The sequence below is a fragment of the Pituophis catenifer genome, unplaced genomic scaffold (assembly GCF_029215685.1).
Source record: "Pituophis catenifer annectens isolate HBS135680 unplaced genomic scaffold, rPitCat1.0.hap2 SCAF_12, whole genome shotgun sequence".
Lineage (NCBI taxonomy): Eukaryota > Metazoa > Chordata > Lepidosauria > Squamata > Colubridae > Pituophis > Pituophis catenifer.
This window is the reverse complement of record NW_027256892.1, coordinates 6401501-6428588: the sequence shown is the minus strand read 5'-3', so window position 1 is coordinate 6428588 and position 27088 is coordinate 6401501. Positions and strand designations below refer to the sequence as shown.

General features: G+C 40.4%; 1 protein-coding gene across 1 annotated transcript in view; it reads left to right on the top strand.

The window, feature by feature from the left end:
* The first annotated feature begins 8382 nt into the window (after positions 1-8382).
* ASH2L (ASH2 like, histone lysine methyltransferase complex subunit) overlaps positions 8383-27088 on the top strand; it is a 28497-nt gene continuing 9791 nt past the window's right edge. The window contains exons 1-12 of the mRNA XM_070952198.1: positions 8383-8519; positions 10927-10996; positions 11597-11742; positions 13739-13827; positions 14889-14983; positions 16935-17030; positions 17253-17348; positions 18504-18579; positions 20984-21001; positions 23262-23355; positions 24849-25066; positions 26084-26251. Coding sequence (XP_070808299.1) covers positions 8383-8519; positions 10927-10996; positions 11597-11742; positions 13739-13827; positions 14889-14983; positions 16935-17030; positions 17253-17348; positions 18504-18579; positions 20984-21001; positions 23262-23355; positions 24849-25066; positions 26084-26251 — 1303 coding nt within the window. The remainder of the gene's footprint in view (positions 8520-10926; positions 10997-11596; positions 11743-13738; positions 13828-14888; positions 14984-16934; positions 17031-17252; positions 17349-18503; positions 18580-20983; positions 21002-23261; positions 23356-24848; positions 25067-26083; positions 26252-27088) is intronic.

The window sequence follows — 27088 nt, the reverse complement described above, 5'->3', positions numbered from 1 at the left end:
TGAATACAATCTATATGCAACTTCAAAGTGAAAAGATCAAATTAAATTAATCCGTACAGATAAAATATGTCAGTCCCTTCAAATTACATAATCTGTTTGAAGATTTTGTTTCAGAAGCATTTCATGTTTCATTCTGAGCACTTCAAGCCTAAAGAACATGTTTTACAATCAATTAACATATCTTGATCATTTAGTTTGTAAAGCAAGCTTGTACTTCAAAAAGTCTTACTATCAAGATTCAAAAGCTGCTGAAAATAATGGGAATTATGTATCAGTAACTTCAAAGAGAAACTTAACACATGAATAATTGGTTTAGTTTTCTTTAAAAAGAAATACCTAGAAGATAGGGAGGTATTTTTAGAAGCCAGTTTTGAGGTTGAATAACTAAGGGGAAAATTAATTTCATGAAACGATGCTCAAAGAAAATATATTTGTAAAATGTATTTTTTTAGACAGAGAATTTACTAACACTATGTTATATCAGAGTGCACAAGTGGATAATATATAGTTCTAAAAATCTAGAATTGACATAGTTTTTGTAAAAAAAAAGCACATGTTCTTAGTAATGTAATAATGTAATATTTTTAAGAATATGAGCAAATATATAATCTATTTCCATAAATTCTGGTACAATGTTTGGACTATCTTGAGGGGCAAGATTTTTAGGAAGGCTGCATTACAAAATAATTCCACAAAATATGTTCTTGTAGCTTGAAATAACACATCTCATTTTTTCTTTTTCTCATATAGTTATATTCTGATTTATAGGCATTTATTTAGACCCCAGCTCCTCTCTATGCTATTTTCCCCCCTTCTTTTCTATCATGGTTAATCAAATTTTATCTGAATTTTTAAATGTAAGGTTCTTATTTATTGTTTTTAATGTTTTAACATATTGTTTTATATGGTATTTTAATCGCATGACTGTAAGCCACCTAGAGTTACCTTGGCAAGATGGGCAGCATAGATGTCTAATAATAAAATAAACAAATAAAATGTATATCTTTGCGTTTTTGTAACTATATGTGAGAGTGAAGTTCTCTGAGAGTGATGGATTTTCTGGCCAAATACAAATAGAATTGTTCTGTAATTTTAATAAATATGCTTAATAACATCATGCCTCTATGGTCTGGCTCCTTTTTTCATCTTGAGCCCCAAGCTGGAGGGTGTCTGGGCAATTGTCATGCGGGAGCTGAGGGAGTTGCTGCCTTTCATCAATGGAGGAATAGACCATCTAACTTTCCTAAGCCCTTTCCATCTGGGCTAGCCACCGTGAGAGGGTGGCTTGGATTCCTACCTCCAATCTTGATGAAATGACACGGGACTCCTCCCACTGCAGTGAGAGGGCAGTGGAGTCCAGCTACCGGCCTTGAGATCCATCTTGCTCCAACATCTTAGACTATTTATCAAACTCTTGACCAGACTTTTTTACCTCTCATCTATGTATGGCTTATACCACGACAGACCTGCTTGCGCTGCGAGATGCCCCCCTCTCGCGGCGATGGCCTTCCACGTTATCAAAGGCCTACCTTAAGGACGGGCTTTGGAGCCCTGAGAGGTGGCATGTTTCAAAGCGGGGATTAAGGGGTTTTTTAATTAGGATTTTTAATAATTTTTTAAGGGGAACCGGGAGGACGACCAAAGGGGATGGGGGGGGTAATCCACCAAGGTCAGAGCCGAGCCCGGCACTGGGTAACGGTTTGGAGGACATTGCACGAGGGAATGGGGAGGGGGCGGAGGGAAATACCATCTGCACGGTGGCTGGGAGGGGCAGATATGGCGGGAGCAGGGGGCCACATCATGTGTTGGGGACACGCACTCGCTGTCTGAGAGCAATTGCGCGCCCCGGCCCCCAAGGCTCCCCTTGGATACTAGGTGGCTTAGATACTCAGGACCTGGGCCTGCGATTGATGCTGTGCAATGCTAGGTCTGTGGTAAATAAGGCCCCCCTCATTCACGATCTTATCCAGGAGGGGGGAGCAGACCTGGCAGGTATTACGGAGACCTGGTTGGGACCGGAGGGAAGTGTCCCTCTGGTCGAGATGTGCCCACCAGGTTTCAGAGCATACCATCAACCGAGAGCCCAGGGGAGGGGCGGGGGGGGTGGCGGTTATTATTAAAGAAGGTCTTGGTTCGAGGGAGACCACTGTGCCTCAGATTGTCGGGTGTGAGTCCCTCTTCGTGAGATGGGGTCATGGGGTTCAGATGGGCTTGCTGCTTGCGTACCTGGCTCCCTGCCGCGTGGCAGCAGCCCTGCCTGAGCTACTCGACGTGATAGCCGCGGTGGCAGTTGATACACCCAGGCTTATGGTCATGGGTGATTTCAACTTGCCATCCATTGGTGAAACGTCTGGGATGGCTCGGGAGTTCATGGCTTCCATGACGGCCATGGACCTGACCCAGTTAGTTCATGGCCCCACTCACGGGGGGGGGGACACACCCTAGACTTGATTTTTGTCTCTGGCCAGTGGTTGAGTGATCTTGTTATAGGGGATATAGATATGGAACCCTTGTCATGGTCAGATCACTCACTCCTTCGTCTGGACCTTCGTACCGCTACACCCCGCCGCAGGGAGGCGGACCCAATTAGATGGGTCCGCCCCAGGCGCCTGATGGATCCTGATAGGTTCCAGACGGAGCTTGGGCCAATTCCTGATGATCTGGCACACGACTCGGCCGAGGACCTAGTAGCTGCCTGGGACCGGGCGGCTGGTGGGGCCTTGGATCGAGTCATGCCTTTGCGGCCTCTGACCCGGTGTCGATCCCTCGCGGCTCCTTGGTTCACCGAGGAACTGAGGGAGATGAAACGCCGGAAAAGACGCCTAGAGAGCGGTTGGAGGGCCAGTCGCGCTGAATCTGACCGAACACTGGTAAGGTCGCATATTAAGACCTACCTAGTGGCGATAAAGACGGCAAAGTTTAATTACTTTTCTGCCTCTATTGGGTCATCAGGGAATCGTCCGGCCGCCCTGTTCAGGGTAACCTGCTCCCTGCTCCATCTGGGAGCGCGGGAGGATCCCTTGGAAGGCAGGGTGGAGGATTTCGGACAATACTTGCATGACAAAATCGCTCAGATCCGGGGGGACTTGGACTCTGACTGGGTAGATCAGGGCAGGGTGACGAGGAATAGTCTTGAGAATGTTATCTGGGAGGAGTTTGATGCTGTGACTCCCGATGATGTGGACAGGATTTTGGGGAGACTTAGTGCGGCCACATGTTTACTGGACCCGTGTCCCTCCTGGTTGGTACTGGCCTCCCGGGAGGTTACACGAGGCTGGCTCCAGGGTGTTATCAACGCTTCGTTGAGTGAGGGTTACTTCCCCGCGGCCTTGAAGGAGGCGGTGGTGAGGCCTCTCCTCAAGAAGCCGTCCCTGGATCCAGCAATATTGGCCAACTACCGTCCTGTCTCCAACCTTCGCTTCCTGGCGAAGGTTGTTGAGAGTGTGGTCACGCGACAGTTCCCGCAATTCCTGGAGGAAACATCCTATCTGGATCCGTTCCAGTCTGGTTTCAGGCCTGGGCACAGCACGGAAACGGCATTGGTTGCATTGGTTGATGATCTCTGGAGGGCTCGGGACAGGGGTTGCTCCTCTGTTCTGGTCCTGTTAGACCTCTCAGCGGCTTTTGATACCATCGACCATGGTATCATGCTGCACCGGTTGGAAGAGTTGGGGATGGGGGGCACCGTGTTACGGTGGTTCTCCTCCTTTCTCTCTGACCGGTCGCAGTTCGTGTTGGCAGGGGGGCAGAGGTCGACCTCGAGGCCTCTTATATGTGGAGTGCCTCAGGGGTCGGTCCTCTCGCCCCTCCTGTTCAACATTTATGTGAAGCCGCTGGGCGAGATCATCCGTGGCTTTGGGGTGAGATACCATCAGTACGCTGATGATACTCAGCTGTACATCTCCACCCCAGGCCACCCCAACGATGCCCTTGAAGTGATGTCCCAGTGCCTGGAGGCTGTACGGATCTGGATGGGGAGGAACAGGCTCAGGCTCAACCCTTCCAAGACTGAGTGGCTGTGGTTCCCGGCATCCCGATATGGTCAGTTGACTCCATCACTGACCATTGGGGGCGAGTCTTTGGCCCCCACAGAGAGGGCTCGCAATCTGGGAGTCCTCCTGGATACGCAGCTGTCCTTGGAGGAACATCTGACGGCTGTAACCAGGGGGACCTTTTATCAGGTTCGCCTGATTCGCCAGTTGCGGCCCTTTCTTGATCGGGATTCCTTGTGCACAGTCACTCATGCCCTCGTAACCTCTCGCCTTGATTACTGCAATGCTCTCTACATGGGGCTCCCCTTGAGGAGCACCCGGAGGCTCCAACTGGTCCAGAACGCAGCAGCGCGGGTAGTGACGGGAGCAGCGTGGTGCTCCCATGTAACACCGCTCCTGCGTGAACTGCACTGGCTCCCGGTGGTCTTCCGGGTGCGCTTCAAGGTGTTGGTTATCACCTTTAAAGCGCTCCATGGCATAGGGCCTAGCTATCTTCGAGACCGCCTGCTGCCACCGACAATCTCCCACCGACCCGTGCGCTCCCACAGAGAGGGCCTCCTCAGGGTGCCATCAGCCAAACAATGTAGGCTGGTGACCCCCAGGGGGAGGGCCTTCTCTGTGGGGGCACCTACCCTCTGGAATCAGTTGCCCCCTGAGATAAGGAGAATCCATGACCTCAGTGCCTTCCGCCGTGCCCTTAAAACTTTCTTTTTTCAACAAGCCGGGCTGGCTTAATTTCTTTTTAAGGGTTTTTTAATTGTTTTGTTTTGCTTATCGTTTTAATTAATGGGGCCAAATCTATATATATTTTTAAATGTGTTTTAATATTTGTATCTGATGTTTTTATCTGGCTGTTCACCGCCCTGAGTCCTCAGGGAGAAGGGCGGTATACAAATTCAAAATAAAATAAAAAATAAAATAAATAAAAATGGTGCATTGTATTATGGAAAGAGTTATAAATAAGTTTTTACATTCTTAACGTAAGGTAAAAATGCATATTTGATTAGAAAAACAACTATGGTTTATATGTAAAGTTTTCTTTTTAAAAAAGTAGAGGAGGAGATATTTAAAATTGCTAAATATTTTATATTATAATGTATAAGATATGTATAATAAATAGAATGTACTTTTGCAAAGATTTTAAGGTGATGTATTCCTTCTGACTGTCAAATGTTGCTTTGAAAGCTGCAATAGTAGAAGTATAGTTCTGACCCGCAGTCTGTTTTAAGCTGCTCCAAAGCACAAAGAGTGAATTAGAAATGCAGCACAGGCCTAATAAATTTCAGCATTAAGACACTATGGAAATAAACTTTGCCTCAAAATTAATACATTTTTTTATTTATAGTGTGTTTCTCTCCACCACATCATTCTACACATCAGTGCAGCATATAACTCATAAGCAACCCCACCACATACAGAGAATGACAAATAAAAACACTGAGAGACTGAAATGCAGTGAATGGATTCAGCAATAATACATTATTATTGCTACTTGACAGCATCGAGAGGCAACAGCAAACTTACCCTAAGGGTGCTTTTGTTGTGGCTGGGGATTTTAATCAAGCCTGTCTAAAGTCTGTTCTCCCTAAGTTTGTGCAGTATGTGCAGCGTAACACCAGAGATAAGAATACTCTAGACCATATGTATTCAAACATAAGACAGGAATATAAAGCAATCCTCCTTCCTCATCTGAGTACCAGCTCTCTCTACTATTGTGCCCAAAGTATATTCCCCTTAGGAAAAGAATATGGCCAGTCAGGAAAACTGTTAAAATCTGGCCAGAGGGAGCACTCTGCCAGTTGCAGGACTGCTTTGAGACTACCGAGTAGAATATATTTGAACATTTGGAGTCTCATACGTTAAAACATGCACAGACAATGTAACAGTGAATAAGTGCATTAGAGTTTACAGTAATCATAAACCCTGGATGTCAGCAGAAGTACAATCACTTCTGAGAGCCCGAAACTCCACCTTCAAAGCAGGAAACAAAGATGAATACAACGAGGCCAGGGCAAACTTGAGGAGAGGCATTAAGGCGGCTAAACGGAAATACAAACAAAAAGTAGAGAAGCATCTGGCAGATAATAACCCAAGACAGGTGTGGCAGGGGCTACAACATCTTGCCAATTATAAGGGAAATTCGATGAAAATAGCCAATGCTGATGCCCTGCTGGTGGTGGAGCTGAATAGCTTCTTTGCCTGCTTTGAGGTTAAAAGACCTGTCTCTGTGGCTCTAGCTCAAAGGCCCTCTAATCTCCAGCCACTCACCCTCCATGAACTTTAAGTGAGAGCTGTGCTGAAGGCCATAAATCCCAACAAAGCTGCAAGTCCAGATGGGGTGGTGGGGAAAGTGGGAAAAACCTGTAAATCTGGGAATTATGTCAGAATGCTTTTTATAAACTATAACTTGGCCTTTAATACCATCTTACCAGGCATTCTCACTGAAAAGCTGACTGACCTGAATTTCCCTCCCTCATTTGTGACTGGGTCAAAGACTTCCTGATGGACCCTCCACAAATAGTAAGGGTTGGTTCCTTTACATCTTCCACCCTGAAGCTCAGGGCAGGCTCTCCTCAGGGCTGCATGCTCAGCCCCTACCTCTACTCGTTGTATACACATGACTGCATATCCTCGAATCCACCCAACATCATAATAATGTTTGCAGACAACACAACGGTGCTGGGGCTTATAACTGGAGGGGATGAATCAGCATACAGGGAAGAAGTCCAGAAGGTATCCACATGGTGTTCAAAAAACAACCTACATCTAAATACTAGCAAGACAAAGGAGATGATGCTGGATTTCTGGAAGCAAGAGGGTTTCCTCTTTTAAATTCTTGGGAGTGCTTATTGGTCAAGATCTCACCTGGAAAAACAACACGTCCCTGGTGGTTAGTAAGGCTCAACAGAGTCCTGCGAAAAAATCAGGTGGAACAATGGCTGATGATTTCTTTCTATCAGTCCACGATAGAAAGTGTCCTCACATACCAATATGGTATGCTGGTTTAACAGCTACAGACAGGAAGGCACTACAGAGAGTGATCACAAGAACAAGAAACCATTGGTTGCCCTCTAACACCACTGGATGACATCGCCAGGTCTCGCTGTTTCAGCAGAGTAAGGAAGATACTTAGGGATGATTCACACCCTGGCCGTTGTCTCTTTTCACTTTTACCATCAGGCAGAAGACATCGAAGTACAGCCAGCTGGACAAACAGGTTTAAAAACAGCTTCTACTCATGGGCTGTCAGACTCCTAAACACAATCACAATACATATGGACACGTATGACTGGTTTTTTTTTTACCCAATTAGTTGTATAAGGATTATTCTCTATACTATTCATGTTGTCTTGTATTTTCTGTTATAGATTGCACTAGTAGAGGCTAAACCAATTTTATTGTATACATGATGTACAACGACAATAAAGGCTATTATCATGGTTATATACTTTATTCATTAAACATGAAACTCAGTCAACTGCATTTAAAAATGTATCACAAATATTATTGACTGGCGCTGATGGTTGATATGGGTTGCTGCCAGCGTCCTAGGTATCAACCAAGTACCTTCTTAAGATGTATGATGTTCCGAGTAGCACAGTATTTTTCAGTTGCACTGGTGTTATTGCAGGAAGCTGCAATTTCTTGATGTATTTTATAAAATTCTTGGACATGGTACCAAGTGCCCCGATGACAATGGGTATCACTGCTACATGTTTCATCCATAATCACATAGTTTCTATGGCCAGGTTGCGATATTTCATGATTTTTTCCAGTTGTTATTGTTGTTGTTATTATTGGATCATAATGGTAAAGCAACAGATCGAAACTATTTTGGCTCAAGCCAGAAATAAAACAATGAAATAAAAATAAAGCACTGTTATATATGATACCAATAAAGAAGAATATTATAGCTCAGGGTTGACATGAGGGGACCTTGGTGCTCTCTGAGCTTCCTTGTTTTCTTTCATTACCCAGACTAGGTAACATCATTAATGCTAGTCATATATATGCTATATATGCTAGTATATCATATGAAACATAGATAATATATTACAATACAATGTAATACAATAGAATATAATACAATAGAATATATTTAGGATAGTTAAGGAAATTAAAAGCTATCCATTTTATTACTGCATAAGCTGAACCCAAGTCCCCCCATTAGATTTAAACTAAGAATAGAAGAGAGAGGGAGTTTCTGAAACTCTATATAACATTTCCAATGCTACTTTTCCAGGTGCTACTTTCAAGTCATCAGAAAAGTGGCATTGCCCCTTTAAGGGAAAAAAAGATAGTGACGTAGCCCTTTTAAAAAAGGAGAGCAGGAATAGCTCTCGCGAGATTACGCACGAATAATCCCACGAGAGGTGTTTTCTAGTGCAAGATGGCGTCTGCTGGAGTTGGGGCCTCAGCGCCTGAGGATGGAGGCGAAGGGGAGGCCACCCCACCGGCTGTTCCGGAGCCGATGGCTGGGGAAGCTGCGGGGCCAACTGAGCAGGGAACGGGGGACTCGGAGACCGGGTGAGACCTGGCGATATGGCGGTCAAAGAGATCGAAATTGGAATCTTCATTTCTATTGGTTAGGAGTCTAAAATCCAGCGGGGCACTCCTATTGGCCGGAGGTCTCGGATCCGCTTCTCATTGGTCAGAGTTTTGACTTTCCGCCCAATGAACTCCCTCCGGGTTCTTTCTGCCTGCCCGTCGAATCCCGGCTTTGCAGGAAAGCTTTGAATGGCGAGATAATAACGAGCCTGTCTCCCTTCCAGATGTTGAGACTACAGTTTCCAGAATTCCCAGCCAGTTGCAATTAGTCAGGCCGCTGTCTCATTTAATTTAGTCCTGACAACCTCCATTTGCCCTGTTCCCTGCCGGTTTTTAGGTGGTGGAGACTTCCAGATTCCTTTGGGAACATAAGAGACCCAAGTTCTCTGTAGGGCAGGGGTTGGCTATAGTCATACAGCTGCATTCGCCTTTTGCTGCAGCCTGAACTCTCATCTCTATTGATTCCAATAACCAGATATGTTGGTCTGCTTGCCTCTTGGGTTTGTTGAGCTGTAAACCACAATTTCTGGCTGACTATATTGCATGAGCAGGCAGACGGCATATGAAATATTTAAAGCATGGATCAACAGATTATGGTGTAGCTCAAGAGGTCTTCATACCTGGCAGTTTTAAGACTTGTGGACTTCAATTCCCAGAATTCTCCAGCCAGCTATGCTTGTAAATTTTTTTTTTTTATTTGATTTATATGCCGCCCTTCTCCGGAGACTCAGGGCGGCTTACAATGCGTTAAGCAATAGCCTTCATACTTTTGTATATTTATACAAAGTCAGCTTATTGCCCCCACAAACTGGGTCCTCATTTTACCTACCTTAGAAAGGATGGAAGGCTGAGTCAACTTTGAGCCTGGTAAGATTCGAACCTGCAGAAATTGCAGGCAGCTGTGTTAATAACAGGGTCACCAGCTTTGCTGTTCCCTACTCTGGAATCAGGCTAGATATTTCTCCAGCATTATTTCTTCTCTGCTGCTTCTGTTTCTTTTAATATGTGGCTGGTGTTGATTAGACCGTAACTTGGTTCCCATCCCATGCTATGCCTCCCCTTCTTATTTAGTGGCTACTTTGGTTAGTAACCATTCACAAATACAGTGGAAATAGAAATTTAATTTCCAACCAATGTGCAAATTTAGGACCAAAATCCATGCATCTGACTACAAGAGTGGGAGAACTTAGTCTGAATGAGACTGCAGCTTGTCTTTGTCAGTCACATGTTTACTTGGCACTAAACGAGGAGTGATTGTAAAACAGCTCCCGGGTTTGATTCCTGTTCTCTTGTTAAAAAGTATGAGGTTATTAGTGATGGTATGAGGTTATTAGTGATGGTGAGAAGGACATCTTTCTGCTTAAAACCATTGAGTATTGCTTCTGAGCAATTAACTGAGCTAAAAGGAAAAATAGGCTAGGATAAAGGCATTTGCTATGCTTCTTTATTGGCAAATACCAGGTCAGGTCTGTTATAGTTACCTGACTGAGAAGTAATTTAGTCTTTTTACTGTGGTTTTTGATAGCTGTTTTGGGTTATAGCTTTCCACTGAGTTTAAACATAATCTGGTGCTTGGAGAATAGTTGAGAATAGATCAACTGGAGTATATCATATTTATCCATGTTCTGAGAACCAACCTTAAAACATCCCTCCAAAGCTAACCTGTATGATAAAATTATGGGGATAAAATTATAGGAATGATTACTATATATGCTGTAGTGAGAAAAAAAATGAGTTACACATTTAATTGACTAAAAATATGCATATTTGCCAACAAACAGTTTTACAAATTGAAGTGTCTGTCACAGTGAGCCCTCCTTAACTGTTCAACATAAAAGAAAATCTAGTGAATAGAAATGCTTGAGATGACTCAAGCCTTCCCTTTTAAGAACCATTGAAAAAAAAATATTGCAATAGAGCTATGGTTTGTACACCTAGATCTACATTTTCCCGAGTCAATGAAATGTTTGTCAAAGCAGATTCAGCCCTGGTACTTCTGATTAAAAGAAGTAGCAACCCTGGTACTTCTGATTAAAAGGATAAATATGTAAAAAAATAGCATCCTATAGTTTTGATTTGTTTTCAAGAAAAAGAAAAGATAGTTTGCTTTGAATCAGCTTTTCTCTATCTTACCTTTTAATAATAGCATTTTATTAAACTATGTGATTCCTGCCTGTTAGTAATGGGAGGGAGTGAGTTGTTCGCTGTAAATATAAAGGTAAACAGCTTTTTGGGATATTGGAGTAAAACAAAAGCATATAAAACTCCAAATTCAGTTTAAATTTAAAAATGCTAAATGCTAGAATCAATAGACTTGTTTTCTTAAACATTTACACTTAATAAAACAAGTTATAAACCTGTAATAATGACTTTTAATGTCTTTCAGGGGTGATGCATCTCTAGCTGATGTCACTGCTACCCTGGAAACAGAATCATCCAGTGGAAAGGATGCCTTGGTGTGTAAACAAAACCTGCACTGTAGATATAAACTATGTTTCATTATTGATGTGTGTATGTTAAAATCTTTCTAATAGATGTATGCAGATTGGAAGTGATTGCATTTTTGTTTCCAGTTTGAAAAGTAAATGGCAGTGTAATTTGCAATTGAAGCTGATTGGACTTAAAAATTCTGTTGGGAAAAAGTATATAGACATTTATGCAATTCCTTCAACCCTTTAAATTAATTTGACGGTACTTGATTTGATAAATCATCTTAGGAATTCAGTTTGAAGAGATATTTCAATCAAATTGAATATTCATATCAAAGCTCACATAACCATACTAAATAAGGCTGATTTGACAAAAAGGTAAAAATCCAAGATACTGAAATCAGAATCAAGTGTTAGTTTTGCAGTTGTGTTTAGTCCCACAATATATGTCCTGGATTGTAATAAAAAATGTGGAACGAGATAATGTAAAGAAATCTCATCCATGAAGTTGAGCAGGTGGGTATACAGTGGTTTCATAGGGAGACAAACCATTCATGCTTACTGGAAGGAAAATATTTTAACTGATCTTGGTGGCTTTTTGTTACCTTTATGCAAATGTTGTTACAGGAAGGTGTGGGCGATGGTTCAGAAGTCATGGATAATCAAGCTAGTTCTGTGGATGAGGATAATGGAAGACAACTTGGAGAGATTGAACTGCAGTGTGGAATTTGCACCAAGTGGTTCACTGCAGAAACATTTGGCATTGATACCACGTATGTAGTACCAGCATATTAATAGAATCTCTCTTGATCAGGGACAGATGTTCAGTAGAAGTAATCAAAATATTCTCTCCAATCTTTCCAAAAGAGGGCAGCATATGCTTATATCTGAGGTTGGTTTCAAATAATTAGTGGTTATCAGTTGAATTTGACACTTCCCTTGTTACATAAAAATGGCTTAGTTTCATTAACATTTTATTTACATAATTCTTTACAAACAAACAAAAACTGAGATTGTTCATTTTATTTTGTTGTTTAGCAATAGACTATTGGCAATTACTATATATTAAAAAACATCCTGTATGGGAACAAAAAATGGCTTCCTATTACATTGCAAGAGACATTTAATAGAAGAAAAACGATAATACCAGAGTATGAACCAGCATCAAATGGCTGTGTACCAGGCTTTCAAAACTTTTTCCAGTTCTTAACATCTGCCACAAGATGTTAGAAGGCCATTTTAAAATATCAGTTTTGTGATTCAGTTTAATATCTCTAGACTTCATTGTGGCTGCTTGTGATTTCCATGTGCCTGAATTTAGATATCACCCTAAATGATAATCCAATTTATGAGACTTTGGCTTATTGTATTGTGTGAACCCAGACAGTGGTAGATTATTTAATTAATTGTGATTATGCAGAACATGATGTAACACAATATTATAGATGTTTTTAAATACACATAAACACATCTTCCTACTAAGATGTTACGGGCTGAGGACCTTCCTTTCCTGTCTCTGCTGTATTAAGAACACTAAGACCTGTGTATATTAATTAAGGCAGTTGTGCTGTGTAAATTGTAATGCTTAATTCAGGGGTCCCCAACCCCCAGGCTGCAGCTCACTACTGGACCTTAAGTCATTCCAAACTGGGCCAAGGAAGTGATAGGGTTGCTGCCGCTCGCACGGAACCATCCCCTCTCTTTTCCCTCCTCTCCTCCCCTCCCCCCATCAGTCCGCAAAGCTGGAAAGATTGGGGAACCCTGGCTTAATTCATTTGGTTTTGAGTATATCCAGCCATTTTAGTAGAATATTCAAGTATTTGCGGGGTGAGGATTTACATATTTCCCCTTAAATTTCCATGAAAATTTGAGGCTGCTTGTTTGCAGCTGTTTCTCTGAAATGTTTGACAGCCTTGGCTAAAGCTGAGTGGGGAAATGTTGTTTTGCTGGCTCATTGTGAACAAATAATCCTAAAGCTGTAAACATCTATGTAGTTAATCAGCAGAGTGATAGGACATTTATCTTAAAAAAAAAACCTAAGGGGTTTTATGAGCTGTCATCTACAGGCCAATTCTTAGTCCAGTGCACATAAAAATAAACAGACTGAAAGCATGGTTTATTCTCTACCTACTTCATGATTTGAAACCATTCTAATCCGTCTCTATAGAGCACCTCATACAAAACCAGAGCTAAGCAAGCATTGACTTCAGATGTCTCAAGAAAGTGCAGGCTCAGCTGAAACTCTGAAAATAGTTTGTGTCACTTGGTAACATGGTATGAGAGTGTTTCTCACTGGCTCCAAATTTGGTAGTTGGCCTGAAGACTTTATGTTCAGAGATCTTGACTTTGATGTTCAGATTACAAAAAGGACCAAACAAACTTATCTGTTTTTGTGTTTATTGTCTCTATCTATGTCTATCGATGAGGGAGAGGAGCAGCAAGGTGCTGAGTTGCTAAAGTTGGAAAGAGTCAGGTTGTGTGTCTACAGTTTTCCTCTATTATTTGAGAAGAGCTTAAGATATCTTTAAGCATTTAGTAGGCGAGTTAGCTTTTAATTCAATGTAGCTCTTCAGAATTTTTATTAATATTGCCTCTAGATTTATGCTTGAGGTATGGGTGAATGGGCAAGAGTCTTGCAAAAATTGTTTTTGGTAAATGGCTTAACCTGCCCATGTGTTACTTTACTGAGTTTATAAAGTTACTGTACATTTTTCTTCCATCTGAATTGGAAGAAAATTATTGAGAACAATCACTGAATTATTGTTTCAGATCCTGCCTTCCTTTTATGACGAACTACAGTTTCCATTGCAACATTTGTCATCACAGTGGGAACACATATTTCTTAAGAAAACAAGCAAGTAAGCTGGTAGAAAAAAGTTTCTATTCTTGATTTTTCCTCATTCTCTTTCATATTTAAATTACAAAGTACAGGAGATGTGATTGTCTTCAGTACTCTTAATCCTTTATTTTAGGAGTTATTAAGCCATTAACACTGTATGAGATATCTATGGAACAGGGGCTGAAAACTGATTGGCAATATTACAGCTGTTTTCGGTGGTTTTCTAGATGCAGAGTAAGTTGGGGGGTTTTTTAACCAAAGTCCAGCTTTTTTGGGCTGCAGTGATTATAACATTAGCCCATTTAGATTAGAAGGTCTACATGCAAACATAGGGTCTCTGACTGGCCTATTCCCTTCCCTGGTTTTATTGGTTGTTCATTTTTGAAAATATTGGCCTTACAGGCAGTCCTTGCTTAACAACAGTAATTGGGACTGGAATTTCTATCACTAAGTGATGGTAAAATGCAATGTCACATGACTGCACAGCTTAGCAACAGCAGTTCTGCAGTCCCCAGTTACCATCATTAAATGAATCATCATGGGTCATTAAGTGAGGACCGCACATGACTATATTTTTTTATTTCCTGCCAGCATCCACTTTGACTTTGCTTGTTGGAAGCTGGCAGGGAAGGTCACAAATTCTGGTCTTGTTTCTGCAGGATACTGCAATGGTCAGAAATCCAGGCTGGTTGCAGAACATGCTGGTTGCTGAGCACATGGATGGTGATCATTTGACTGTAGGGGCACTGTGATGGCCAGAACTTTGAGGACCAATCTAAGTAGCACTTGTTTTGTTGTTAACTTGGGACTACCTGTATCACCAAAACTAAAAGGAACATAAAATAATTGAATTTATCCGATTTAACATTGTAGCTCTCATGTTAGCTCTATACACAATCAAGACTCTCTCAAGATATACAGTATTATCTTTCTCTCTTCTTTGCCCATTATTAAACCAATGTTGAAATTTCCTCTATAACATTTTTTTCACTCACACCTCTCTTAACTCCTGATGTTTATTTCAGACTATAGAATGTTATTGAAGAAGCTGGTCTCCTTTCTGTGTCTCTTTTCTTAAAGATTTGAAAGAAATGTGTCTTAGTGCCTTGGCGAATCTGACTTGGCAATCAAGGACGCAAGACGAACACCCCAAAACCATGTTCTCAAAAGACAAGGTATGGATAAGTTTTGGACCTCTAGAATGGCTAAATCATGTAGTACAGTTTTGCTAGTGGGTAGTGAAAGAAACCTCTTACCAGAAGAGTAAGATTAAATATTAATTTAATATTAAAAATATTTATCCGCACTTATCATGGCTAGGCAGCATTCAAAGCCATTTATTAGAATAGTGCAATTAAAAAATTTCCGTGGAGCCAATGCAGTAAGTAGTAGGCCATTTCTGAGATGAGTAAAAGTATTTTCCAAAAGTTTGCAAGAGCTAAAATTCTCAGAACAGCTTCAAGAACAGTTTCCTGGTATTGACTACGAAGGGAAGCCTGATTTGGTAGCAAGGATTCTTAGGATGGTTTAAACTTTTTGCCTCCTGAGAAGTGAGTGCTTTGTGGTTTCAGACTAATGAGAATAAGCTTTGTACATTTTGTTGAATGTTGAGAATCATTTCATACTCCTGATAAGAGGCCATTAGATCAGCCATGCTCTCTCATGCTACACATCTCCTCATATAGAAAACTTACATTTTCTTGGCAGGAATGTGTGTTAGAAGAGCATTCAGTCATATGTATATGACCTGGGTACCTACGAGACCGTCTTTTGCCACCAATAGCCTCCCACCGACCAGTTCGTTCTCACAGGGAGGGACTACTCAGGGTACCGTCAGTCAAATTATGTCGACTGGCGACTCCCAGGGGGAGGGCCTTCTCTGTGGGGGCTCCAACCCTTTGGAATGAACTGCCCCCGGAGATACGGAATATCCCTGATCTCCGTGCTTTCCGCTGTGCCCTCAAGACCCTGATGTTCCAACAGGCGGGGCTAAACATACGAACATGTGAATGATTTTTTAAATGTTATCTAATTCTGGGTTTTATTTGATTGACCAAACTAAGTAATAATTTTAATTAGCAATTTTATGATGTTTGTGTGTCTATATTTTTCTTGACTGTACACCACCTTGAGTCCTACGGGAGAAAGGCGGTATAGAAATATAATAAATAAATAAATAAAATAAATATGTCACGCTGTTGATTCAAAATGCGTGTGTATGAAAGAATGTGTGATGTAATGGTTAGGATAAGGAATAATACTTCTCAAAATAACTTTATTCAAAGGGTTCTTATGAAGAAAAAGATAGAGGGGAGAATGGGAGTCACCTTAAAGGGGAAATGGGTGGCATAAAAATGTAATAAATATATTTTGAATTGTGCTCTGCGAGGAAAGGCAGAGTATACATCTATTAAAACTTGGTGAAATTTGTTCCTTCTATGTATTTGTCATCCACTCAGAATTCCAGGTTATCTCCATGAATTACAGAAGCTGCCTTTAGCTCTGTTTTAATCTGCACCTTGCCTTTTGTGTGGGAAAGCAAAATGATCTTTTAGAGCAAACTTTAATATCAATTTATCAGAATAACAGAGTTGGAAGGGACCTTAGAGGTATTGTAGTCCAACCTCCTGCTCAACCAGGAAACCTTATACTGTTTCAGACAAATTGTTGTCCAATCTCTTCTTAAAAATCTCCAGTGTCGTATTACCCACAACTTCTGGACATTTATCTTTTGGTCTAGGTTGATTCTCTCCTTGAGAGGTTTCCATCTGTTGCTTCTTGTCCTGTCTTCAGGTACTTTGGAGAATAGGTTGACTCCCTCTTCTTTGTGTCAGCCCCTTAGATATTGGAATACTGCTATCATGTCAACTCTACTCCTTTTTATTAAACTAGACATACCCAATTCCTGCAACCGTTCTTCATATGTTTTAGCTTTCAGCTTGCTTCAGTGCATTTAGCTTAACCCTGTTTATATTTATAAATCTCTCTCTTATAATGAAAAGACATATAATAAGTGGTTAGTTAAACTTGGTAAATTTCCTGGGCTGTTTTTTTTTTTTTATTTGATTTAATTTGATTTGTTAACTTCCCTGTCATCATTATATTTGATTTTTCCCCCCCAAACAGGATATTATACCCTTTATTGATAAGTACTGGGAATGTATGACAACACGGCAAAGACCAGGAAAAATGACTTGGCCAAACAATATTGTGAAAACAATGGTAAGTCAAGATGAACAAAACTGCCATTTTTCTTATTGATCAAGTTTCATTACGAATTGGGAAAAAACGCATTAGTGAGTAGAGTTAACGCGTTTTGTTTTGTAGTTCAATTTCTCACTCAGTGGTGCAGACACTGATATTATTCAATTTTGGACTATATGAATTGCATCTGATCTCTGCAGGAGGTGTTTGAATCAATCTTGTTTGAATGCTTTATTCTAGTGTAAAGAAAGAGATGTGTTTTTGGTAAAAGAACATCCAGATCCCGGTAGCAAAGATCCAGAAGAAGATTACCCCAAATTTGGACTCTTAGACCAGGTAATGTCAGTGATATAGGACATCTTCCAGTATGCTGGCAAAATTTCACCACAGGGTAAATATAGATAATAACGAGTAAGACTTTGAATTTGGACTTTTTCTGAGCAATGGAAGGTTCTAGGAAGGTAGAAAAGTTCCATCTGGGCAAATATAACCCAGAAGATTACAGTTTTGGGGAGAAAGAGAAAACAACCATTTGAACAGAAGCAATGCCTTTCACTAGTAGGTAATAGGACAGAAGTCTGGCTTCTGCCAAAATGTCCTTCCTTGAAACCTGGGGGTAGATAGTCTCACATAGACTATTTCTTTCCCGCAGGCCAAAGATGAACATCTAAAAATATGGCTGGAAAATTATTTTGAAAAGTTTTCCATTTGGTGGTTGTTCAGTGGTTGACTTGCTAGTAGGATGCTAGGTTGTTTTTTTTTTTGAATGACTGAAATTACTTGCACCTAAGAACAGCAGCACCTGTAGAATTTACCTGGGGGAAAAAATCCACCACATAGTGGGATTCGTTTCTGAGAGAACAGGAATTGTAAGATATTTATTTATTTATTTATTTATTTATTTATTTATTTATTTATTTATTTATTTATTTATTTATTTATTTATTTATTTTTAAATTTGTATACCGCCCTTCTCCCTGAGGACTCAGGGCGGTGAACAGCCAAGTAAAAACATAAACTACAAATATTAAAATACAATTAAAAAGATATATATAAATTTGGCCCCATGATTAAAAACAATAACAGACAATTAAAAACATTTTAAAAAGTGTTAGGCCAGCCCGGCTTGTTGGAAAAAGAAGGTTTTAAGGGCACGGCGGAAGGCACCGAGGTCTTGGATTCTCCTTATCTCTGGAGGCAGCTGATTCCAGAGGGTAGGTGCCCCCACAGAGAAGGCCCTCCCCCTGGGGGTCACCAGCCTACATTGTTTGGCTGATGGCATCCCGAGGAGGCCCTCTCTGTGGGAGCGCACAGGTTGATGGGAGGCCGTCGGTAGCAGCAGGCGGTCTTGAAGATAACTAGGTCCTATGCCATGATATAGGATGTGTTGACAGCTTTCAAATCTTAACCAATTGAAACAGTTGCGAATTGGAAAAATGTCTAAAAGTTTTCTTTGCTTGTTTGAAGAAATACACTTTTCTTTCTTTTTAGGACCTTGCTAATATTGGTCCTGCATATGATAACCAAAAACAGAGTAATACTGTATCTACTAGTGGAAATCTAAATGGTAAGTTTGTTTATTTTTTTCCCCTGAAATGAGGAAACATGAACTTCAAATTTTCAGTCCTCAGACTCTGTAGTTGAACATATTTTCTTTATAAATCCAAATATAATTAAGTTTACATCCATTTGTTTATTTTTGTTTCTTGTTTAGGTTTTTAATTTTTTTTTGTTCTTTTTTTTTGTTCTTACAGCAGTAAACAAATAAGTACAGTAGTGGCCAAAGTTGTGGAAACCTTTTAGGAAAAGTGTATTTTTGAGGTTTGCTGACTCATAACACCACTTTTTTTTGGAGTAGTACCATAAAATTATATATCAATGGAAAGATAATTTAATCAAGAATGTAATGCTTTTCAACCTTTGTTTGAGAGATAAAAGTGACTTTTTTCATGGAGTTCTAGATTTTAGGCCAAACTCCTACAGTCTGCGCCCAACTCAACTTCACATTGCATTGCGCCATTTCATCTTGTATACACTTAGATGATTTTCTTCTGTCATGTAGGCATAGTCTCTTAATTCTTCTATCATCACTTGTTGTTGTGCACCCTTTCCTGCCTTTACCAGTGTGGTTTTGTAGTGACTGAGTCTCCTTATACCTCTTCAAAAACTTAGAAATTCCACCTATGATTAAGTTTCCACCATTTTTTCTTCTAATTTCTTTATAACTGTAGTCTTGTTCACTTAATAATACTATTTTACATCGCTTTCTGGGCAACCAGTCAACTCTTTGCACCATTACTTTAATTTTACTACATTTTACAAGCTCACTAAATGAAAGAACACAAAAAACACTAACCAACTTGATAGCGATCACATAACACACTGACAAATGTCCTCCTCTCAGCTTCAATACATGACATCAATACCTGAATCTTACTGCGATCTAATTGGCTCATTGCCAAAACAAGATGACACCTGATTGGCTGTCTAAACACCCATGTTCATTTGCTACAATCAGATGAAGGAAAGCTACCTGATATCAACCTAAGCAACCTTTTTCTGGTAATTTGGCTATAACTTTTCATAGAATACAGTTAATTGAACAAACTTTGTTGCATTACATTCTTGATTACATTATCTTTCCATTGATATATAATTTTATGGTACTACTCCAAAAAAAGTGTTGTTATTAGCCAGCAAACCTCAAAAATACACTTTTCCCAAAAGGTTTCCACAATTTTGGCCACTACTAAAGTTAAATTAGATTGCAGTCCTATGCCTGATAGCTTAAAACTTCCACTGTATTAAATGGGATAAACCCCCAGTTAAGTGTTCATAGGAATACATCTTTATTGAATTGATTTTGATTTATTTAAGATTAGAAGCTATGTTGAAGAATTCTTTCTGGATTATGTTTACATGAAAAGGCATACCATATGTGTATGTGCTTGAACCTATGTTATTTATTGTAAGAAACTATGGATTCTTTTTCAGAATTGGGAGAGTATAATTTGGCTAACAATCCCCCTCCCCACCCCATTTAATAATTGAGCGTCAACTAGAAAAGGAGTCTGGCAAATTTAAAAATGTAATCTTAAATAGAAAAAAATATTCCAATAGTTAATTCAAGCATGAATCTGTGGTTATGCATCTTACTTACTCTAACTTACTCTATGGAGGTTCTCATTCATCCAGATCATGGTTTTCCCAAGGGTGCTTTTATTTTAAAGGCAACTGCACTTTCTGTGGTTTTTAAAAGACATTTCCTTTCTCATCTGAGAACTAAAGAAGCTTCTTCAATGAGAAGCAAAATGTCTTAAAGAAAAATCAGAAAGTCCTGTTGCCATTAAAATGAAAGCACTTTTGCGAACAGCTGTATTTTCCAAACTCATCTGGAAGTATATTTGTACTTCTAAAGATCCCCTTATATAGTTCAGTTGGACTTGCACAAAAACCTTCTCCAAGGATTAAATCTCACCTAATCGTATTCTAAGGGTAATGCAAATTTAGAAGGCTCAATAAAAATTGATTTCCCTTTAATTATTGGATTCAGTTGCCATTGCAGATAGGTCCCATGGAGGGAATGAAAAGGTTGGCTGAGAAGTAAAATCCTTTCCTGCCAGTCCATTTGGATTTCATAGTAACCCTGGAGGTTTCATGCTTCCTCGGAATAGGAATAAAGAATAAAGACCCAAGCCCCCTGTTTGTTCTGTCCCTCCTCTGCTTAGCCTGTTTTCATGCTGGCAGCAAAAGGAGGTTAGCCCCGTCCTCCATTTCTGAGAGGGAATCCAAGGAGAAAAGGAACAGAGAAATTCTCAGCCTTTTAAGAAGTTATTAAATGAATTTTCAATGACTTTGATTTCTGAACAGACACACAAGGGTGGGTATTATTGTTTTGTTTCCATTTCATGTTATGGTGTTTTGTTTTTACGTTATAACTTGACAACATGGTGCAACTTCTGTTCTTACAGGTGGAGCCTCTTTGGGAGGTGAATATTTGCTTTTCAGCTTCCTAAAACTTAAGTATTGTGTGAAAAGCCTTCCCCCCCCCCTTTGTTTTGTTTGGCCAAATTGTCGTAGAAACTAAGTATAATTAGGTAATCCCAAGACTACCACATAAATTTGTAAGTGGAATGTTTACACATTTAATATGAAGTATTTACAATGGTTAAAAGTCATATTCTCCATTTCATTATATGGAGACTTGAATTTTAATACAGTTTAATTGATTGATTTGGCTTCTGTGGAAGAGGTTTTGATGCAAGTATGTAGACATGTAATCTCGGTTCTTCCTGTGTAAAATAGGAAGAATATTTGTCTGGGTTTTTGTGTAGCGTAAGATTGTATAGGCTAAATGTTGTTCCTTATCCTGAGCTTTACTGTATACGGGTAATCCTCCACTTATGACTAGTCACTTAGCAACTATTTGAAATTACAACAGCTCTCTCCCAAGAAACGTACGACCAAAGTTTGAAGTTCCAGTGGTTTCCTTTATGGTCACATGACCACATTTTGAACACACAGCAAACGGCCCTCAGTTACAGGCAGTTTCAGTGTCCCGCACTCCTGTGCCGGCACTTACAACATTTTTGTTGGAAACCAGCATTTATTCTGGTTTCTGGGAGAAAAAAATCCCATAGCAAACAATGGGTTTGCTTAACAACCATGGTATTTGCTTTACAATCACCATGTTTGCTTAACAACTACCACAAAAAAGGTCATAAAATTGGATGAATTCCTGTGATCATCCGCTTACCAACCACTTGCAGACCCAGTTATGGCCATAAGTTGAGGACTACCTATAAACTTAAAGTATTGGAATATGTATTTTAGAAAACACAAGTTTTTGCTCTGTCTCAATAGGCTGCTAAAAACTGAAATAAAGCATTCATACAACACTGCCTTCTGAATGCAGACTATCAGTTTTTACCCCACTTAGTATGCTCCTCTATAGTAGCTCTTACTACACAGTCCTAAGAGAAGGCTGGTTCATGGATTTTGATCTTGGACAAGAGAAAAACTCTATTCAGACACAAAATTTACTGGTTAGTAAAACATGGCAAGGTTCAGATATGCTGTGAGAAAACGTGATTTACACTTGAACCTAGTGTATTACCTGAATCTAACCATTGTATTTTATATGTGGATGGGAGCAAATGACAAAAATTTTGTCACAACCTTGAAATGTCAGGATGCCAATTCCTTCTATGTCCATGTCATAACATTGCAGTCAAATCAGAGACAGAGCTTGCAATGTAATGTCATAATACATATTTGATTATTTTGACAACACTGTCTGAGTTGTCCTTAGCAAAATAAACCATGCCTGGACAAAGTTTGCTTATCTGCCTCAGCTTAAGTCTGTCTCAGTCATAATACTGTTTGGGTGATAAATTCAGTATCCTCATGTTTCCCAGATGTTAGTAGTTCAAGTGTTTATAGTCTGCTGAAGCCCCAAATCAGTTCTTCCTGATTTTGAAAAAGTTGCTTAAGCCAGCCTGGAAATAGTCCAATTCCATGTGATAAAGAATCTCTTGCCTGAATTCAGATAGGAAGTTAACACTCCAGAGATGCAAAGAGAGAAGCTGTTGTTTTTTTTATAAGTGAACCTACCTTGCAATAATAAAAATAAAAATCTGTACAAGTAAGTCCTCCACTTAAAACAGCTCATTTAGTGACCGTTCAAAGTAATAACGGCACTGAGAAAAGTGACTTAGGACTGGTTTTTGCTGTCACGTGATGGTCACATGATTCAGAGGCTTGGCAACTGACTCATATTTATGACTGTTGCAGTGTCCCTGGGTCATGTGATCCCCTTTTGTTAGTAACAACTGGGTTATTAACTTAGCAACTACAGCGATTCATTTAACAACGATGACAAGAAAGGTCATAAAATGGGCAGAATTCACTTAACAACTGTCTTGCTTAGCCACAGAAATTTTGAGCTTAAGTTGCCCAAAATTTGGGTTGTGGTTGTAAGTTGAGGACTACCTGTATTTCAAATTAATTGGTGGTAGAACCGAAGATAATATTCCCTTTAAGGACTGTGTTTCTGTAAACTGGATTCCCAAGTTAGAATAGGCCAGGAAGTGAACAAAACATACACTGTTTTTTTAGAGCAGTGAAATTCTGCTTCCCACCTGCTTCCCATTTGGCCTTGTTGAAGTTCAAAGATACCCAAGGGGATTAGGGCTGATTCCCCAATCATACCAATAGATGACATACGATTGTGGTGTTTCTCTTTCCAAGGGAGCCTTGTGCCAGGAACTAGTGGGAAAGGAAGAGGGGCCAAACGCAAGCAGCAAGAAGGAGGAACTACAGGAACAGCCAAGAAAACCAGGAGGTAAGTCCTGAGAATTTGGCTTGATACAGAAAACATGGGAAAAGGAGAATAATTAATATCATTCTGTCGCCAGGTAGTCCTGACCTATAATCATTTGTTTAATGACCGCTAAACACCACTGAAAAAAAGTGACTTAAGATCATTATTCACACGACCATTGCAGCATTCCCATGGCCATGTGGTCAGAATTTGGATGCCTGGCAATTGGTTCATATTTCTGGTGGCTGCAGTGTCCTGGGGTCATGTGATCACCCTTTATGACCTTCTGACAAGCAAGGTCAATGAGGAAACCACTTAACACTGTGTTACTAACTACTGCAGTGATTCATGTAACAATTATGGCAAGAAAGGTTGTAAAATGGGGCAAAACTCGCTTAACAACTGTCTCGCTTAACAACAGAAATTTTGGGCTCAATTGTGGTTGTAAATCGAGGATTACCTATATTGTTATTTATTAATTTATTGCCTTTCTTGCATAATGTTCCTACCAAGAGGGAATCACTTAGCTCACAAGTTTTTCAAACTTGGCAACTTTCATATGTGTAGACTTCAACTTCCCCAGGTAGCATCTTAAAATTGCCCAGTTTGAAAAACACCGAGTTAACTCATCAGTGAGAATATCAGTTACAATATCAGTGTAGAAAATCTTGGACCATTTGTACACTATGTTGATTTGGAAGAAACATGACAGTAAAAACATGAGAGAGCAGACATCTGAGGGACTTCCCAGCATGCATATATCTGTCTGAGCATAAAGACCTTCTTATAGCTGCTATCAGAGACTGTTGTTTAAGTTGTTTTTGTGTAGCTTCTCACAGCCTCCTCAGGGTGTCATCAGCCAATCAATGTAGGCTGGTGACCCCCAGGGGGAGGGCCTTCTCTGTGGGGGCACCTACCCTCTGGAATCAGTTGCCCCCAGAGATAAGGAGAATCCAAGACTTCAGTGCCTTCCGCCGTGCCCTTAAAACCCACTTTTTCCAGCAAGCCGGGCTGGCTTAAGAAGAAATTTTTAAATGTTTTAATTGGTTTGTGTTTTTAATTTTTGGGCCAAATTTATATATATTTTAATTGTTTTTTAATATTTGTATTTCATGTTTTTAATTCTGGCTGTACACCGCCCTGAGTCCTCAGGGAGAAGGGCGGTATATAAATTGGAAATAAAATAAAATAAAAATAAAAATAAATATGGGTTGGCAGCAAACTATGGAAAGCAATGATTTTTGAGTTGCAACCAGCCCTTCTGTTTTTAGGAAAAGTATTGAGATATTCCTCCTCTTGATCTGTACTACTTCGTTGCTGTTGTATCACATTTATATTATTTATATTTTTCTTTAGATAATCGGCCATTTTGTGGTATGCCTAGAAGAGAAGGAATAAATTAAAATTATGATGGTGATCAACACTGATGAATCAAAAGGATCTGTTCCTCTCTCTTTCCTTGCTTGGAAGGCTGAGAAAGATCTGCCCTTTACTGATTCATTTTGTTTCCACAGTGATCCTTTGTTCTCTGCTCAGCGTCTTCCACCTCATGGCTATCCGTTGGAGCACCCTTTTAATAAGGATGGGTACCGTTACATTTTGGCAGAGCCAGACCCCCATGCTCCTGACCCAGAGAAGCTGGAGCTAGATTGCTGGGCAGGAAAGCCTATCCCTGGAGATCTCTACAGAGCCTGCCTCTACGAACGGGTCCTTCTAGCTCTGCATGACCGAGGTACCAAGCTGCTCGATCTCATTGGATATTTCCCACATTTGGTGGTCAGGGATGCTAAAAAGCAGTGATGGTGCAAAACTGAATTCTTGTCTGTGTTTCTTAAGAGTGAGGCTGTTTTATAAAAAGAAAACCAGCCTTGAAAGTTGTGTCACAGATCTCCGCAATGTGATCTTATGATCTTATGTGATTTTATGTAAGTAGATCATAGAGCTATCTCAAGGGAGCATAAGATAAGATGATCTTATTTGTGGAATTGTATGGAAGAGTCATGGGAGGGGGGCGGGGAGGAAAAACAGCAAATGGATCATCATAGGAATTCAGAAAAGGAATTCAAACACAGGAAAGTCTGTGTTTGGAGATGATTTCTGTCATTGGCTTTTTTTTTTTTTACTGCAAAGCAATGCATAATTAAAAACATCTTTGAGTGATGGTTGTAATTAATGGGCTTGTTTGTACTTAAAAAAATCCATAGTTCAATTCCCGGCATTTTCAGGGAAAGGCCTTTTAATATCTTCAATATCTTGAAGAGCAACAGAGTTCTAGAGAGCCGTTGCAATGGCAGGAAGATTGGTCTGGAAATTTCCTCCGAATAAAATATCCGGTACATTTTATTTGCATTGCATAGGGTAGTTTGCAAAAATACATGTTTGTTTCTTATATCAGAACATTTTCTGACTTGCACCATACGCTTTCTAAGAATAAATTTTGGAACTGTCAGACTAGCCTAACGCATTGTATTTGGAGTTAGGATTTGTCAATAATTGCTAATCAAGTTGACAAATTGAAAACATTAGTGCAATAAAAATAAGAACTAGAAGTTCACATTGTATGTTGTTGGCTGTCAATCAAAATATACTGTAATGTATTAAACAAACTACCAGGAATGTGTGATACAGCAGAGAGGAGGGTAGTGATACTTCAGAGACTTTCTGTTCCCAGGGGTCGTTTAATTTCATCATGTTCAGCAGTCACACAGATGTTTATCGTTCTTTGCCTTTCTCCCACCCGTTGCTGCAGCTCCTCAGTTGAAGATCTCAGATGACAGGCTGACAGTCATTGGAGAAAAAGGGTACTCGATGGTACGAGCCTCACATGGGGTGCGAAAGGGGGCCTGGTATTTTGAAATATCCGTGGACGAGATGCCACCTGAAACGGCTGCCAGACTTGGGTGGTCTCAGCCTTTAGGTAAGCTGCTGCTCCTTCTTTCATTAGTTTGTGACCTGTCACTTTCTTTCATTGAGGACCTCGGGTCATGTTGCAGGCATTGGGCAAAGGAGCTTTGTCACAGACCCTTTCTCCTTTTCATCTCCCTTGTCCTTAGAACAGATTCACAGCATGGTGGCCTAGAGGTGGAGCTCTTGCCTCACAATCAGGACTCTGTGAGTTCGATCCTAGGTAGCGGCAGATATTTCTCTTTCTGAGCACAATGAGTAATTGTCTCCTATGAACACCGCATAGGTGTCAGGAGGGGCATCTGGCTAGCAAACGCTCAACTCCATTCAGTCGCCCCAACTCCACCTCGATTCAAAGGATTACAGGCTCATTAAAAGAAAAAAAAATATGACTTCCGGTTTGCTAGCCTCCGGTGAAGACGGTCCCTTTCTAAGGACCGCCAGCCCCGCTGTTTGTAGAGCCGCTTCGACTGTGAGAAGCGGCTTGAAAACTCCAGAATCTGAAGGATTTGAAGGAGAGAGTAAGCAAGGCGCAGGTCGAGCCCCTGTGAGCCCCCAGAAGTTTGCTACTGGGGAGGAAACGCGCGGCTCCCTTTCAACTTGCGGAGACTCTGGACGGCGTGGGACGACTCTGCTTGAGCAGAGCAAGCCGGCTGCAGCAAACACTTAAAACTGATTGAATCAACTTTACTAACTAGCGGACAAAACAACCTGAACCTTTAAACCAAGAAACTGCAAGTATCATTCCTTTTTTCGTGACTTTCCGATCTAGTAAAAATTAGAGCGAGCGGAAGCGGCTTGAAAAGATGGCGCCGCTCCAGCGTTAACAAGCTGAAAGGGAGAGTGATTT